We start from the raw sequence: 17,094 nt of genomic DNA on the forward strand, positions 1-17,094 counted from the left end.
CTACCTGTTGTACGTCACGCTGGGTTTCATTTTTCCAAGCCAACCACTTGGATCAGGTTCTCAATAGCGGCTTCAATCCCAAACAGGTGCAGCATGCTGCGGAAGCAGGTTGGTGCGTTGGCAATAACTGCCGCCTTCTGCCCCAAGACTGCAAGAGAGATGCACAATAGTAACGTGAGTGATCTGTGTGGTTCTCAAAGCAGCTGCCAGCCCTGCACATCAGGGTAGGACGAGTCACCTGCTGTCTAAAGCAAGACATGGTTGTTTTGCAAGCCCTGTGAAATAAAACACGTTGGAGGTGAAGCTCAGCAGGTTGCTGCATTGCCATTTGTTTGCCTGGTTGGTACAAGATGCATTTCCATTTTATTTAAGGAGATTCTGGTTTAAAAAAATGGGGGAGGAGCGGAGAGGGTTCTACTTAAAGCTCAGAAATGGCCTCTGCAAAGAGGGATGTTACCTTGCTCTGGTACTTTGGGCAGCAGGTCCAGGACAGGCGTAGTTCTCCCTTCTTCACTGAAATGCATCTTCCAAACAATGATTAATTCCAACCTGCACACAGCCAGAGGAAGGTCAGTTGCTAACCAGGAAATCAGCTTCGTTTCCCCAAAGCAGGAAGTGTTGAAGGGCACACGGTTCACATCAGGTAACACAGCTCTCAGAGCTTTGTGTTTGGGAATCAGAAATACCCTGATTTTTTGAACCAAAGCTGGTAACTTGCTGATGAGATGTTGCTCATTCCCGAGTACACACAACTTTTCGACATCGGGAGGATGTGAGATGTGGCTCATCACTAAATTGGGGATTTAGATTCTTCACTGTAACATCAGCTTCCAAAACCTTATTTTTCTCTTCAAGGCAGCAGCAGGTACTCGAGGTGGCCTTACAGTTTGTCTTATCTACCAGGGCCACCCAGAATCAGCATCTACAGATACATCTGACTTTTTTCCCCTCTGCCTCCCAATTGTTTTCAGTGCCATAATAACACTGAACTGTAACAGGCATCATCTAATCTCTGTGTTTAGGGAAGTTATTGCAAAGCAATGAACGACTTAATACTGAAGCAGGACAATTGGAAATCATTACTGTGCATAAATCACTCCGCTGTCATAAGTAAAATCTGCCCCTCTTGCTTAAAAACAATACGAACAAAATCCCATTTACTGCCTTACCCAGGCAGCTGAGGGTTCCTTAGGATGATGTGATCTCCCTCCTGTCCTTCGGGAAGGGTTACGATGTTGGGGTATTTGGCCTGTAAATAAACACAATGAAATGGGCATAAATTCGGTGACACGAGAGCTGTGTGATCATCTGTGTGATGTTTAATGTGAGAGATAAAAGCGGGGCTGTGCTCCTTCACAAAGGTCTGGGAAGCCCTTGTGCAAGAGGTACCCAAGTGTGAAAATGCAGTTAGCCAGGTTCTGCTAATTCTTAGTAATGCATTGTAATGGATCCTCATCTCACAAAGCAACCACAACCCGACCTCTGTGAGTTGTTAACTTTGCTTTGACACAGTTGATGCTCCTGTAGAGGAACAGGGTCAGCAGCCTCCATATAGTGCTCTAGAAACGTCATATGGCAAGGACAATGAGATCTCAAAGAAGCTGCTTTTCCAAATATAATGGGGCAGTGGAAAGTGGTAAAACATGAACGACTCCTTGCTGCTAACAGCCATTCTGGTGGGAAACAGAGCTACTTACAATTACCACTGTGTGCTAAGAGTCAGCAGTCAGCAGCCATCCCAGCATCCTTTTGTTACTACACTCAATATCGTTTTTGTCTTCAATAACACCTTGAATTATCCTGAACATAACTTTTGCTGTAAGCATTCTTAAAGCACTTGAGAGAAGCAGACCAGCAGCTACATGTGTGTTGTTTGGGTGGTAGGCAGGAAGATGAGTTTAGTCAAAGACCAAGAGGAGACCCATGTGCATCCAAACACTGAGGAGGAGCACTTCATGACTGTATCCTGCTATTGCAAAGGAAAAGAATCCAGACACAGCTTGTTATCTTGGAGACTTCAGCACGCTCACTTGCTTGTTCTGCCTTATGTCCCTGTTTACCAACCAAGTGCTGCAGTTCATATGAAGTGTGAACAAACTGCCAGCCTAAGTCATTCTGCAGAGCTCAAGTGTTATGTCTTAGGAAAGGGAGCAGGAGAGCTCATCTCTAAAGGCACTGGAGCAAATGAGTTTGGTTTTATAGGATTATGCCTCATCTGGCAAACTGAAATTGCTACCAGATGTGACCTTGCTCTGGTTAAGGAATTTATGACAAACTGGAGGGGGTTTGTGCAGAACGCCAAATGACATAAAACACATGGAATTCGCTAGTTGAAGTTTTTAGAGTATCCAGTGCTGTATTTATAATGCGGATAAAGGCCACAGTCTGGAAACAAAGATGAAGAAAGGGAAACAAAGCACATAGAGATATAGTACAGAAACATGCCTGCCCCAAGGACACGAGCCCAGCAGCACAGTGATATTTTCAGCTTGTGGAACTGTGCTCATCTGATGCCAGAGGTTGGTCAGGATTTCTTTCTCCATAATGAACACCAAGGAGGTGGTTGTACCCATGGCTCATTTCTCAACAAATACCTCTTCAGCCGCCATAACTGATCCTTTTACTTCTAGCTTGTGGCTGGTATTTTATCATATCATCATGAGATCACAAAGTTGTCCTGTCATGACAGACCCTGCTAAAGAGTCCGTCCCCTTCCTTCTTACAGCCCCTTCAGATACTGCAATGTCTCCCTGCAGCCTCCCCTTCTCCACGCTGCACAGCCCCAGCTCTCAGTCTGTCCTCGCAGGGAGGTGCTCAATCCATGGGGTCATTTCTGCGGCCCTATGGACACGCTTCAACAGATCCACATCTCTCCTATGCTGAGGATGTGGATGCAGCACTCCAGGTGGTGTCACAGCACAGAGCAAAGGGACAATTTGATGTTGTACAGAAACCAGAGCACAAAGAATATAATTTTCTGTTGTGTAACAGCTTCCTGGTACATGGGAAAGACTGTTGGGTGAGTTCTGCACACAGGAAGCAGTTATTCTGTGCCTTAATAAATGCAAGAGCTTTGGAAACCAGTCAGAACGCTGTGAGAATCTGATCTTGTGCGAAGCTCACAGGATTCAGGATAAGATCCAACTTAGCAGGAAAAATCGTATTTTAGCAGTCCACCAAACACACACAAAAAAAGCCCAGACAGAAACATCCACTTCTGTTTTTAGTCATGTTACGTTCTGAACCTGAAGTGACAGCGGGATTTGGAGCAGCGCTTGGCAGCACCTCAGCAGGGCTGTGCAAGGCTGGGTTGCTCTGCTGGGATGGCTGCACTGGATGATAATGGGAAGAACCGGGAACTTAAAATGCCCAAATGAAGTGAGCAGCATTAAACACTGATGGTGTAGGAGACAGGAAACAGCAACACCATCTACCTTTCATATGCCATGTATAAAATGCAGTGCCTGTATTGCCCAGGTAGAACACATGTGTTGTAGTATGAAAAGGCTGCGACAGTCCTCAAGTCAGTGCAGTTCAGAACACACTCTGTAGGTACTTATTATCAGCTTACACTTCCTGCTGTGCAGCTGCCACTTCTCCAGGCATCCCCAGGGGACAAGAGCAGCGACCAGTGCTGCAGAATAACCCCATCTGCTCACAGGTCTCCTGGGAACGTCACCCCTACAAACCCCATCACAGCAGGAGATGTCACTTCAAGTACTGAGATACCAGATGGGAAAGATCAGCTACAACTGCATTAAACAAAGTTGTCTTTCCTCAGATGGCTTTTAAATGTCAGTTCATGATCAAAAATAAAAGCTCGTGCTATTATTACTCTTCTGAGCAGAAATGGCTTTCCCAGACCCTCCAGGATTCCAGGCAGGGAATCCTATGGGAACTTTGTGTCTAAAACAGAAACGGCATCTAATCATGAAGGCACAGCCATTATGACTGAACGCACCATCTCCCCTTTCTCACAAGACAGATGTTACATGCACACACACACTCAGAGCCAGCTGGGCAAGTAAACTTGTAGTCTATATCCTTAGAATACATTGAAAACTGTAATGAAGACTCTTCTAAGAAAACTACTGCAAGGAGTTTAGGTCAATTTTCATGGCGTACTTGGGAAGATCACAGCTTACTTTTTTGATAAGCTTAAATACCAATTTGTAGCAATCAGAATATGTAGCAAATTACAGCTATAAAGACAGTTGTTACCACTGCTAGAGGTAAACTTGGGCATCTTGAAACAGGAAAAAAGGAAAGAGTGCTGGAGTCAAGGGCCAAAGTCCAGAGACTGGGAAGTTGAAAGCATAACAGATCTTAAAGTTGTGTTTCATTTTGTGCAATTAAGGGAACTGAAACCCAGAAAAGACAACACACTCTTCCCCTACAACCAAATTACCCAGCCAATAAAGTTGCAAATTGCAAATGGGGACTGGTGAAGCTGCACCACTTGCCTTTATGTCTGGGGATAAACACAGCTGCCACCAAACTAAACATTTTCCATGAGTAAAACAGCCCTGCTGGGCCCTGTGTGTGACACAGAACCTGCTCAGAGCAAAGGAATGGCTTCACAGAATGAACTCAACCATTTGCCTTCTGTCTGCCTAAGCCACCAGTGATACCACTAACATGCACGTTTCCTTTATAGCAGAGGAAAGCAGGGAAAGAGCAGTTTGGGGGGAAGGTTGGAGAACAGCATTATGGATTTCACTGCTGGCAGGGAGAATCTTTGCATTAGTTTACCAAGATGTCTGCACAGCAGCACACAGATGCACAGCTCACTGCTCTGAATGGGAACTGCTCTGTGTCCAGTAGTTTCAGAGCTGTATTTTTCCAGCAGGCTGGAGCTGGAGCTGCAGATCCTTGGCTAAGGCTCACTGTCCGAGCACACAACAACCTCCTGAGGTTAGGTCAGTGCTTCAGAATAGTGCCCAACGCCCAGTGCCTGGGAGGAGGGCTCTCTCAGCAGCAACTTTAAGCCTGTGTAGCAACAGCAAATGGACAGGGAAGTTTCCTTGCTTTGTTTTTATCCTTCAGTTGATGACAGCTTGACTTGTTGGCTGCCACTCTATTTCTGTTGCCATTGATTTTCCTTCTGCCCATTTCCATAACGTTATTTTACATACTTGATTCAACCATGATTTCTGCAGTCAGTGACTCAGTTTGTCACCGTTCTCATCAAATGAAAAGCAGTTTCCCTTCGAATAATTTAACCACTCCTGTATAATTTTACATGCACTCCTGTGCTGCTGTTAGCCAGAAGTCTGAGTAACTGAAGTCCACTGAATTCTTCTGCTTATTGCCTGCCCAAGGACCACAGAGGCTGGTACATGGTACATGCATAACACAAACTTCCCTTTGCTGTGCATATGTATGTACACACCAGAAGCACACACAGACATTGTAAGAGCCGTGATGTTTTTGTGTCAGCTGGTTTAAGGTTAAAGCAATGCAGCACCTTCTGCTTGGTAAAACAAGGCAGAGTGGTGCACATAAGCAGCAGCTGTCAACTAGTCATCATTTATTATACCATATATATTTATTATACCATATATAATGTAGTCAGTGCCTGGGCTCTGAAGCTCTGTGAGCTCTTCTCCAAGAACCCTGATGCTCTTTAAAAAAATGACCATGGGACATAACCAAAATCAACCAGTTATCCCAACAAGCACAGCATTAGGCACCAACTGCCTTCACAGCAGGACTAAGATTAGTCTATTATTCTAAGACAAAGTATTCAGCATCTGTTTGGTATTTACTCTTGCAGTTCTTTCATTTGGACTGCATTAAGGACAAGAGCCTGCCTTCAACTACTGCTAATTAATAAACTCCATTTCTACTATTAAAAGAACAGTTGCATATTGGTACAATAACTGGAGTTCTTTAAGAGATTTCTTTTCATGTAAACCCCTCTGAGATAAGAGGGTTTTTATTTCATCAGCCAATAAATATAACATACTCAAATATATATTACCAGTTGCTCCGTGGCACAACCACTTCCATCCCTCCATCAAGTTGCCTTTGTAATACAGAGTGTGCAGAGTGAAACTAAAAGCCAGAAGGATGGCACATGGAAGAATTAAATATTCTAATAAACTTCATTTATCATTAGTCCTGAATACTGAGTGCCAACTAATAGTCCAGTGAAAGGAAAGGTCTTAGGTGTCCTGTTGAAATAAAGCTCAGAGAAGGGCAGTTTTGAAAGAGCCCTAAGAGCTGTTCCCTGCTTTGTGGGGCAAACGTTTGTCTCAGCATGTAAAAAGGTTTCTGTCCCATTTGAAACAGCTCAAATACCACTTTCCATTCCTCTGAGAGGGATATAAACTGTTTAAGAAGTTAATCTCTCATCACTTATGGCAAACCTTCCAGTAACAGAGAGGATCTGGATCAACTACTAGCCACCACCTCCATTTCTTAAGGTACCTTATGCAGTAGCTGTACTGTAATCTCCCCTGGACAACAGCAATAGAGGTGTATCTGCATTTACACAAATACTAACAAGAGCTTCTTGTGTGATAGGTACTTGAACCAAAACGTGCTCATTGTTCAGTTCCACACAGATGATATCAGTGTCCACAGCATTCCCTATTGTATGTAGTGCAATAGCCCTCATTTGTCCCGCTGTCATAAGGACCAGGTCAATGCTCAAACACATACAGATATGTAGAACAAATCCATTCTCATGTCACACTTTACACACTGAATTCTTTTCTCATATGTCCAAACATGGGCTTTTCAAATCCAGCTGTCCAAATCACATCTCGGTTTACCAAACACATTCTTAGCATAAACAAGAGTGAGAAGGAAAAATTCTTGAGAAGATACAAACACCTACAAGAGGAGATTTTTGGTACTCAGAAGCACTCAGTATTTTTACAGTGACTGTGTGTGTAACACAGCCAACTCGCTAACAACAGACCAGTTAAAAATGATTAACTCATCAAAGTTGGAGCTACAAAATGCATCACAGAGAAAGCACCAAGAGCCCAGAAAGCATAACAAGGAGCTTCCATCACATCAGAACACTGTAACTCTATTTACTCAGCAACTCCATGGCACTCCATAGACTAAACCCCTCAGAACAAGGATGATTTGGAGTTAAATATTTTCTATTGTCAACTGCAGAAGAATTTTTCAGGCAGTGATGCTAATTCCTTAGTGTGCCCACTACAAGAAAGCACTTGCAGTTGCCAGGCAGAACTGTACTCTTATACTGCACCTTATTTGGTTTTTCAGTGCAAAAGCTGCAGTGGGCAGGAATGCACTTTGATGTGTGTGTGTAAATATTTGCACTATTGCTAGGCACTGCTGCAGAACAAAGCAGAGATAGTAACATCAGTACGAGCTGCCGGCGTAACTCATTCACTGTCAGTGCAGCTCTGAGGCAGTTTTATGTGAATATAAACGGCTGGCATTGCACAAATACTTCAAACTGTCAGCAATGATAGATTTTGTTCTTGTAGAAGTCTGTGCTGCTCAGCTGTCTCTTTGTTCTTGTCCAGTGTGTCTGAGGAACCACAAGCAGCTTCTGCTCCCTGTGTGCCTTCATCCCAAATTCCTTGGCCAATGTCATGCTGCACGGACGGGTGATGCTGTTAATGCACAACACACAGCAGTGCACTGCCTGGAGTCAACTACTGCACATCCAGCAATTCTGTAATCATTTGAAATTTCCACAAGAAGTCAGATATATGGAACGTATTGGGGCATTGTGGCATTGCTGGCACTACTGCTGCTCCAGCTCACCAGCTGGAGATGGTGAGCACCTGGGATGATTCAAACCCCACTTCTTGGTTAGGGCCGGCAGAAGTAGCTCGTCTCAGCTGGTGGAACAGATAATTCCCTGTCAGGTTATTTCTGCTTTTCTGTTTTGAAATACAATTTCATAAGACAAGTATCCAGGGCCACCTAAGCTGGGCTTGTCCTTCCTGCCCCCATTTTCCTTCCAGCAGCTACTGACAGCCCCACATCTGCCAGCAGAGTTGCTTGGGCAGCTGCAGTGTATCCGATCAGAAAAGAGAAGGCATGGAAAAAAGGGATTGTTTCCTCACTGTGACTAATGGCCCAGCCACAAAACCAGTAGCAGCAAAACAATCTGCAGACAGTGCATCTCAGCACTGAAGCAAGAATGAATAATGTTGCCACCGAAGATTTCATCTCTTGACACTGACTATTTCGGGCAAACAGCTGTTGTTAAGCGAGCGAGCAGGATGAAAGAACAGTTGGAGTGCTGCTCAGAGCACTGCAGCATTGGAACTGGCCAGTGGCAAGTACTATTAGGTCAAAAACTGCGCAGCTTCCGTAGCAAAGTGCTTCCTAACCCATGGTGCCAGAAAATAAAGCACCTTGATGAAGAACCAGCCTGGTATCTATGGGAGTTAGGAGACAAGTTTTTGGCTAAGACTTGAACAAAACTGCCAAGGCTTCTGCTATTGCAATAAACTGTATCTCAGTTCTGAAATCACTGGCTGATGAGGTTGCTATTTTCCAAAGGAGGAAACCACTGGTTTTGAACCCAAAAGCCCCGAGCTGTGCAAACACTGACCCAGAGGGTACAGCGAGGCCTGCAACCTTTACAAGAGGGGATGCGCTGCCATAAGTGATCGTCTGCTGCAGGGAGAGCATCCCATCAGCCACAAGCTTCTGCCTCTCACTTTATGACATAGGAAGAAATTTCAGAGACAGATTCAGCAGGTATCTCAAAAAATAACAGCTTCGGCCATTTCACCAGACTTCCAGATAACAAAGGAAACAGAATGCAAAGGGCGTGTGGCAAAGAGCAGGCAGAAATTACAATAAAACAGGTGAACTGGAAAAGTCTGTCTGAGCTTTGAATAAGGTTCAGCACTAAAGTTCTGCTTCAACAGGGCAAGTTGCTACACAACACAAACACATTCCTCCACAACAGCGTATTCTGTAGAAATTGGTGATTTTTTTTTTTTTAAATTATTATTATTATTTTAGCAATTCCCAAAACCAACCAGTTCTGTAAGAGAACACGAGGGGAACATTGCTGGAGTTCCAGGAAATAGCAGCTCCCAGTCTGCACAAACGAGGCCATGACTGCTGCTCACATCATAAAGCAAATGCAAGTAATTGCTTCACAAGGTGTTTTCAGCTTACACTCAACCCTGAATTACGTTCGCTGTGAAATTACAGATCTCCAGGAATGCCGTAATCATTAAAAAAATCAATGCTATATTAACAACTAAATTAACAAAAATGAGCTCTGCACGCACACACATTTATATGCGCTTCCCATTCTTCCCCTCAAACTCTCACTGGTAGCTCACCACAGAACTACTGTACGAGTAATTTTTGCCATTTTCCACTTAATTAACCCAAACAAATCACTTGGTTTCACTATTTGTAATGGGGAAAACATGAATCAACAGGCAACGACAACGACTTTTTTACATTTAAAAGGAAACCGCAAGCAAACTTCATTATTTTCCTTGGTGTTTTCTTGCACCAGCTGCCAACAAACCCTTCATTTTAACTACAAAGCATCAAAATACTTGTCTCCTCAGTTTACCTCTCCTTGCTGAGGCAGTCACGCAGTGGTGAAGCATCTGTTATTATTTTCTAGTTAATATTCAACCCCACAGATGTGAAAATACCTCAGGTGCTCAGGAGAGCAAGAAGCCAGCAGCAGGAACCCCGCTGTCTGCCCATCAGGTGCAAGCTGTTTATCTGTAATATGTATATATACATTTATATATATATATATGATGTTATTCCACATTGATACGATTTAAGGTGGCAATAATACACAAAAGAAGTTTATTAAAGAAATGCGTTACCTTTCAGAATGTTTCTTTTCAGTGTCCTATATCAGCACTTTTCTTGCCATTCTGCCTATACACGGTAAGAGTAACCAAGCTTGATCAAGTAAATGGAAAGTAAATCATTGCAAACAAATAGGGAAAGGTCAATACAATAATTACGTATTCACATTTTTAGTGAATTCTAAGCAGTCTATTTACAGTATTTACACACAAATAAAGTTTCTAATATTCTATATTTGAGAGATAGAGTTCTACATTTTCATTTTAGTACAATCTTCGTGGCACAAAAGAAATTCTGGGTAAGATATCGATGGCTGCTGAAAAAAAAAAGTGGGACCATATTGAAGAAGCAATGGCAGGACATGAATGAAAACCCCATAGACTTATGTCTGTCTGCCAGGAATTAAATGACTGTTTCAGCTGCTGTGACCTTCCAAATCCTATTTTGAACCCTTCTGAATTCTCCATTCTCAGCTTCCAGTATATATTGATGAGCAACAAACCTGAACACTGGGCATGAAAAAAGCCAACCCCCAAATGAAGCCTTCATGTAGGCAAACCCTCAAGCCAAAAGTGAGGTGAGGTACTGCCCGTGCGCCTTATCAGCAGTGAAAACGTCTCTGCCAGATAGAGGAAATGTTTACGAGTTGTTTCCACCTTGTGTCAAACTGCCACTTTAAAGTGAGAAGAACTAAGTTCAAAGTAAAAGCAGTGCTGTAGTACTGAGCGTATGGTACTGAACTAACCAAAAGGCACTGAGCTGTGGTTAGAGGAAGTTAATACTGTACCTCTTCTATGTGCTTTAGTGAAGAATTGGAATTGGGATGCAGTTGCAGTTCAAATGAGATGGTTTTTTAATGCAAAATGCTACACGCATCTCATATTGCACATTTAGGTTTGTTCCCATCTAACTGCATTTTGTAATGTAGCATTTTTAAATAAGTAAGAAAAATCTGTTCTTAATTTCCCCTAATGTTTCCCAGCGACATTTTTTCCTTCTCTGATCCTTTTTTCCTTAGCAATATTGGCCACCACTGATTACAAAAAGGAATGCAGTAACTACTATAGGTTTTAGAAATGTTGTGTGCTGCCAATCCCAAATTCTCCTCCTCATGTTTTATGCTGACTTTAGCAGTTACCAATTTGTTTTTTCCCACCACTTTTCTTTCCAACTATAAAATCATGAGTTTTATTCTAAAAAACCTAAACCAACACGCTGGTTAAGTCCAAAGTTTAGGATTCCATCTTCGTCTCTGACCAAAGAACCCCAACTGCAAAGATCCTTCATGACAACCAAGAGCAAAACAACTTCAAAAATTCATTGTGTTCTTTTATTGAGAGCTTTAAAAGCTGCAGTGATTTTCAGTGCTGCCTCCTTTCCTTTGAATTCTTGAACAAAGCAGAAATAGAGATAAATTCCTGCATGTGGATGTGTTACGTGACTCACAGGGATAACATCCAAAGCAATGCTTTTGGAATCAATTCAATAATGGATCCTACTTGAGCCGAACCCTTCTCTAAATAGCGTAGTTCAACAGGAGGCACAATGAAACATCTATTAGCAACAAGAGAGAACTACCCAGCACTGAGCAGATGCTTTAATTGCAAGTCCACTCTGAAGACAGATATATAACACCGAGGCAGTCATAACCATCTTGATTGGACACCTAAAGTTTGGCCAGTGACACAAAGGAGATCTCCTCACTGCCCTGGTTGGGACAGCTTGCTAAGAATACCCAGCAAGATAAACCAGCACTTAACCTACTGCAGGTACTCAATGTCATATGTGCCATATTGCTCAGTAGGTTAATATACAGCCAGAACGTGACTGATGGATGCATTCTGTAAAAGCACTGAAATCTAGAAAACTTCAAAAAAGTATGGATGTAAAAAGAAACATGGAACAGCAAAGCATCCTAATAACTTAAGGGGAAAAAATGGAGCTGAAGTGATGGACGGTCCCTATCACAACATGACATAGACCTTAGCAAGGAAGAAGATAAACCCAGCCACTGGGTCATTTTAGGTATTTTTAAGGAAAAAAAGCCTGGATTCTTTCTGATATTGGATGTCATGCAGAAGATGTGGACCACAATATTTCTTACAATAAGTTTATCACTAGAACAAAGAAAAATTCTGAACTTGATGTTTTCCAGGAAACGTTACATCATTCAGTTCATAATGTCCAACAGAACATCAATACCTAGAATAAGATACATTGCTATCTAAACATAATTAAGCATCTCGACACAGACAAAGCAACACAGCACTGGGGGCTTTTTGGTACAGATTACAGAAAGAGCGTTAACAACTTTCTTATTTGTAAATTTGCAGTGCTGTCCACTCACAGTTTCTATCAATATGGTCATCATTTCCCCTGTGTTTACTCCAACCCTAGAAACAACAAAGCTTGTACTTCATGGCTGCTGTATACATTGTCTGCCTGGATTTAACTTGGCAACCCCTCACCAGCCAGAGACAGCACTGTAAGCAATCCTGATGGAGACCTTGTTAAGGAGAGCTCAGAGCCAGCTGCACTCAGACAGCCAACAATGCTGGCATGCAAACATGCTGCCTTCTCTTTAATCTTGTTTAGAATACATGGAATAAGAGAAACAAGTTACATACATCAGGAAAATGTATCAGTTTGAAGCAGACTTTTTTTTTGTTGTTTTTTTGAGAAGCTTATTTTAATGTTGTTTCCAATGACATTTCATAACCAAGAATGTTATATCCCCTCCTGAACCTCTTCCAAATTCCTTGGGGTTTGCTAACTATTAATAGAAAAAAGATGCTGGTTCAGTCTGGAGAAAAGGCAGCTCAGGGAAATCCTAAAAGCAGCTTTGTTGTATCTGGGGGAACACAAAGCACAGCTCATCAGGGAGGTGAACATCAGAAGTGTGAGAGACAAACTCACTGGGATGAGGACTGGAAGCCAAGAGAAGCTGGGTAAACTCTGCAAATGCCTTTTGAGACCAGCAGGACTAAAAGCTGGTCTGATCTCCTGGGGTCCCCTCAGACATGAATTGCTCCATAATTTTGTGATTTCCACCACATCCAGATGTATGCTCATACAGAAGGTTAAGAAGTTAATTTAAGCAATATTATGAATTACAGGCAGTCGCCTAAAATAAATCATTCTTCCCCTTACTATGATAAGCTAGGTTACACCTAGCATTAAATCAGCTCACTGAAGGGTGTTCGTGTATTTCCTCTGCTGTCACACTGTACTGAAACCACCGATACGTAAAGAATCCAACTTTTGGGTATAAAAGCTATGGTTCTAATTCTTTACCAAATTTCCTTTTAATGTGGCAACAGATTAAAAACCTCCCGTAATTAAAATTCAGAAAATACTTAACACAAGTACAGCGGTTCAGAAGTGTAGCTGCCTTAACTCGTGGAATCCATTATACTCATAAAAGTGTTTGACCAGTGTTTGAAAAGAATGTCTTCTGAGGCAGAAAACAACCACTTATTTCAACTGTATCAAATGTCTTAAAAGCCTACTTCCAATACTGCTTGTCATCCAATAGGTAATAGAGACGTTATGAAAACCTGCCGTAACCACTACAAACAAGCCTGGTGCCAACCTAAATTCCAACCCTTCTGTTTCACTGATGATTTCCTTGAAGAATTTCCACTGGCTAGTTGCAGCAAAGGGAGGGAAAAGCCGTGTTCCCCTACAGATGACAAACTCTGAGGACAAGGGTCAGCCTACATTTCATGAAGAATCCACACCAGAGGCTCCAGACTTCCACAGTCATCTCATGTATTTTATGGTGTAAGAGCGGAGGCAGTTTGCCATAAGATAGAAGAGTTATTTTACTCATTACTGCTTAATGTTCATCTCTTCACTTTTCAAAGGAGAGAAATCTGCGTTATAACATCTAAATGGACAATAGCATGTTGCAAAGCTCACTCATGTCATGAATAGCAGTGCATCTGGGGTGGATAGGCAGAATTGTACTTAGAGATGAAGCAGAGTGAATAATTCACATGAAGACAGTAAATATTAGATCCCTCAGGATACTACTTTTGAAAGAGAAAAGACCAATTAGCTGCACATGTCTGAAATGATTTACAAGACCACTGTAGCTAAAAATAAATTGGTGACATAACTCTACAAGCCCAGCTCGGAGGATTTACTGGATAGAAATCAGCCACATCCAAAGCAGATGCATTAAACCAGTTTTGCATGAACAAAGGTTGGCCAGATCCCCCATACTGGCCACTAGCAGGCAACCTTGTGTCCCAGCTCAGCAGGCTTTCAGGAGATGCCTGAGCTCACTATCAGCAGGTGATCCTGAGCCACTGGTCAGAAGCATAAGTAGTGGCATTTAAATATATAAGGAAATGAATGCCATCACTTTGTCTTTTGCAAGTACACCATCATTCATACACATAAATTCTTTTACCTGGTGCACACAACCTTTTCTGTCATCTGCCATTCCTCTACTGTTTGACCTGCTCTATATACAAATCTATGTTTTTAACACAGGAACTGAGCCCAGCTACCTCATTACAGATTCTAGTCTCATTTGTTAAATATAACCATTTCCATTCTTCTTAAGCAGCTGCAGCTAAACCACCAAAGTTTGTTATTTCTACTTTTGATTTAGCAGAGCAAAGCACAGTGGACACCGAATCACTACTCCAAGAGACAATGCCTTATCCAACATCTTTCCTCCACATGCAGGCTAACAATTATGGTTAACGCAATGGCTGCACCATCCTGTGACTATCTGTCTGAGCATTCCTCAGAGTGTGAATTCAAGCAAACAACAAATTGTTAACGTCAGAAGGATTCAGCCGCCTAACTTCATCCAGCAGGTACGTTTGTCATTGCTGCAGCTAAGCCGATCCATCATCTCCTCCAAGAATGGCACACTGCAGCAGCTCTGCCTGAGGATGAAGGAAAGGGCTCTGCTGGCACACAAAGGATGTGTGGTAACGTACCGTTTTCCCCTCCCTTCCCCCACACTCAGCTCTCATATTTGGATTACTTCTGGATTGCTGTGCCTCAGTATCATGTTTCAGGATGTAATTTCCCTTACAAAAAACGAAGGGAAAATGCTTAAGCGACTCTATTTTCCATGCATAAGCTATAACTTATGGTGAAATCATTGCTGTAAATGGACAAAAGAAAACATTTCCACGCTAAGACTCCAATATAATGCTTCGGTTCTGATAGATTATAGGCTATACATTGCAGGAGAGGATTACGAAAAAAAGAATTTAGGAAAAATGCTTTAATTTTAATAAACGTGTCTTCTTTAAGTTTATGCTTGCCAAAATATATGTTATCTCTGCAAAACGGTAAGTCTGCATTAAAACGGCACCACCTGGAATCTATTTTTCCAAAGCACATAAAACAACCAAACACACATTTTTAAGGTCTTTTGAAAACACTCGATTTTCTTGTTCCTTATGCAACTGTAAGTACTGAGAGAGAGTTTCCAGCTGTGCCTTGTCAGCCTACGGACCAAAGACATTGTGCTGCTTTTCATTTTGCTTAACGGAGGTTTTTAGTTCCCCAAGTAACAGTTGTAGCCGATTCTCTGCACACAGAACAGAGCAGCGCTTTGTCCCCAGGGATTGAAGCGATTTCAGACTTAACACAGGAATCATCTAACATGTTTCAACAACCCCTACTGTTCCTCTGTTTGTTTTAAAGATATCAGTGTGATTTTATTCCATTTGCAACTGGAGACTAAATGACACCAAGCAGATTCTGCTGTTAGGTTAGATTACAAGGTAAAATGTTTTACATTTTAAATTACTGCTTAAAGCGTGGCGTGGAATGGCTTAAACTACTTGCTAACTTTGCAAATATGTATGAAATAATATTAGCTATATTTGGTAATACTGAACATGAATGCTTTTCTAGATAAACTGTGCAATACCCGTTGGTCTGCTTTTTGTTTGGTGTGAATGCGTGCCATACACTTGGAGCTTAAACTAACTGAAAGCGCAATTAGTTCTGCTGGTACAGCTAAATGTAACTCATTTCTATGCAATCAATTTAAAGAGGAGAGTGTGAAAAGCCTCGGTAAACCAGTTTAACTCCTGTTTATTGTGAGAAACGACCAGGACAACTGAGAAAGGCATTTGAATATAGACTGACTAGATAAAGGAAGATTATTGAATAAATCCTGGTATTCTGGTACTGCTGAAGGATTGCTGTTTTAAAAGTTAACTCTTTCCATTACGATGGCAGCAAAATAATGTTACTGGACTTACTGAAGATAAACACTTCGGAAGTTATAAACTATGGAATGTGTTACATGACAAAGGTTTTAAGAATGCTTACACATATTGGATGCATGATCCAAATCTTCATGGGTAAAACCAGAAAGGTGTAGTCATATGGAGTGTGTCTGGCAACAAAATATCATAGCAAGTTCAATTTATTAGCCATCTATAATTCTATTTTGAAGCCTAATCTTTTTATTGTAAAAGCCATATAAATTGAATAGGTGGAATTTCCCCCAACTTAGAAGTTGTCTGGCGCTCAACTAAACGCATCTTCCTAAAATCTGAGCATTCTACTCGTGGGTGTACAAAGCCCAGCACACTGAAGGCCTTTTTCTTGTATGACACTGAAAATTTGGGCCTGAAAATGTGAGACACCACTTATCAAATAAGCCAGCATAAGAAACAAAGGCATATTTCAGTATTCTGTGTGTGAGGAACACAATTTGGCCTTAAGGAGTAGAACTGAGTGTTCAATATGGAACAGCTGCTGTGGAAATACAGTGTATGGACTCACGTGAACAGGGCTGGCCTGAAAGACATCCCTTGGGTGGAAGGGGAGGGGAATGGTGTCTGTTGGTTTGGTTTTGCTTGTAAATTTCTAATTGTAGAATTTTTATGAAAGCTTTATGATGGAACTTACTTTAGTTTTCTTATTAACACTGAGGTCAAGAGCAAAATACTGAGATGTAAAACTACCTGTATTGAGAATGGAAAATATTTCAGTCTTGTTGCTGTAAGACTGGTCACAAGAAGAAATGGTTAAACATTAAAATGCACAAATGTCATGTACCAGCATTGCAACTACGTAGCTATGTGTTACTATAAAGCGTACTATAGAATGTAACCATAATTGAGATGTCACTAACTCAACGGAATGAATACAGATGTTCAAGGCTTTCCTTTGTGTTTTCACTTTTCCCTGAGGGCTCCTTCTGCTTTTTGCTCAAAGACACAGAAGTTTACTGTGTAATTTTATAGTCTGTTATTACCATGCAAGGAAGTCAGAAACCAAAGCCATTAGGCCATTTGTCCTGCAATA

The 17,094-nt window shown here is 41.7% G+C and overlaps 1 protein-coding gene across 1 annotated transcript in view; it reads right to left on the reverse strand.

Annotated features, from left to right (window-relative positions):
- Window positions 1-17,094, reverse strand: part of CENPP (centromere protein P) — a 101,081-nt gene that overhangs the window by 10,559 nt on the left and 73,428 nt on the right. Inside the window, exons 7-9 of the mRNA XM_015874677.2 lie at window positions 1,170-1,249; window positions 458-549; window positions 5-148 (exon numbers count right to left, since the gene is read on the reverse strand). Of these exons, the coding sequence (XP_015730163.1) occupies window positions 27-148; window positions 458-549; window positions 1,170-1,249 (294 nt within the window). The 3' untranslated portion in view covers window positions 5-26. The remainder of the gene's footprint in view (window positions 1-4; window positions 149-457; window positions 550-1,169; window positions 1,250-17,094) is intronic.

This window comes from Coturnix japonica, chromosome 12, assembly GCF_001577835.2.
Source record: "Coturnix japonica isolate 7356 chromosome 12, Coturnix japonica 2.1, whole genome shotgun sequence".
Lineage (NCBI taxonomy): Eukaryota > Metazoa > Chordata > Aves > Galliformes > Phasianidae > Coturnix > Coturnix japonica.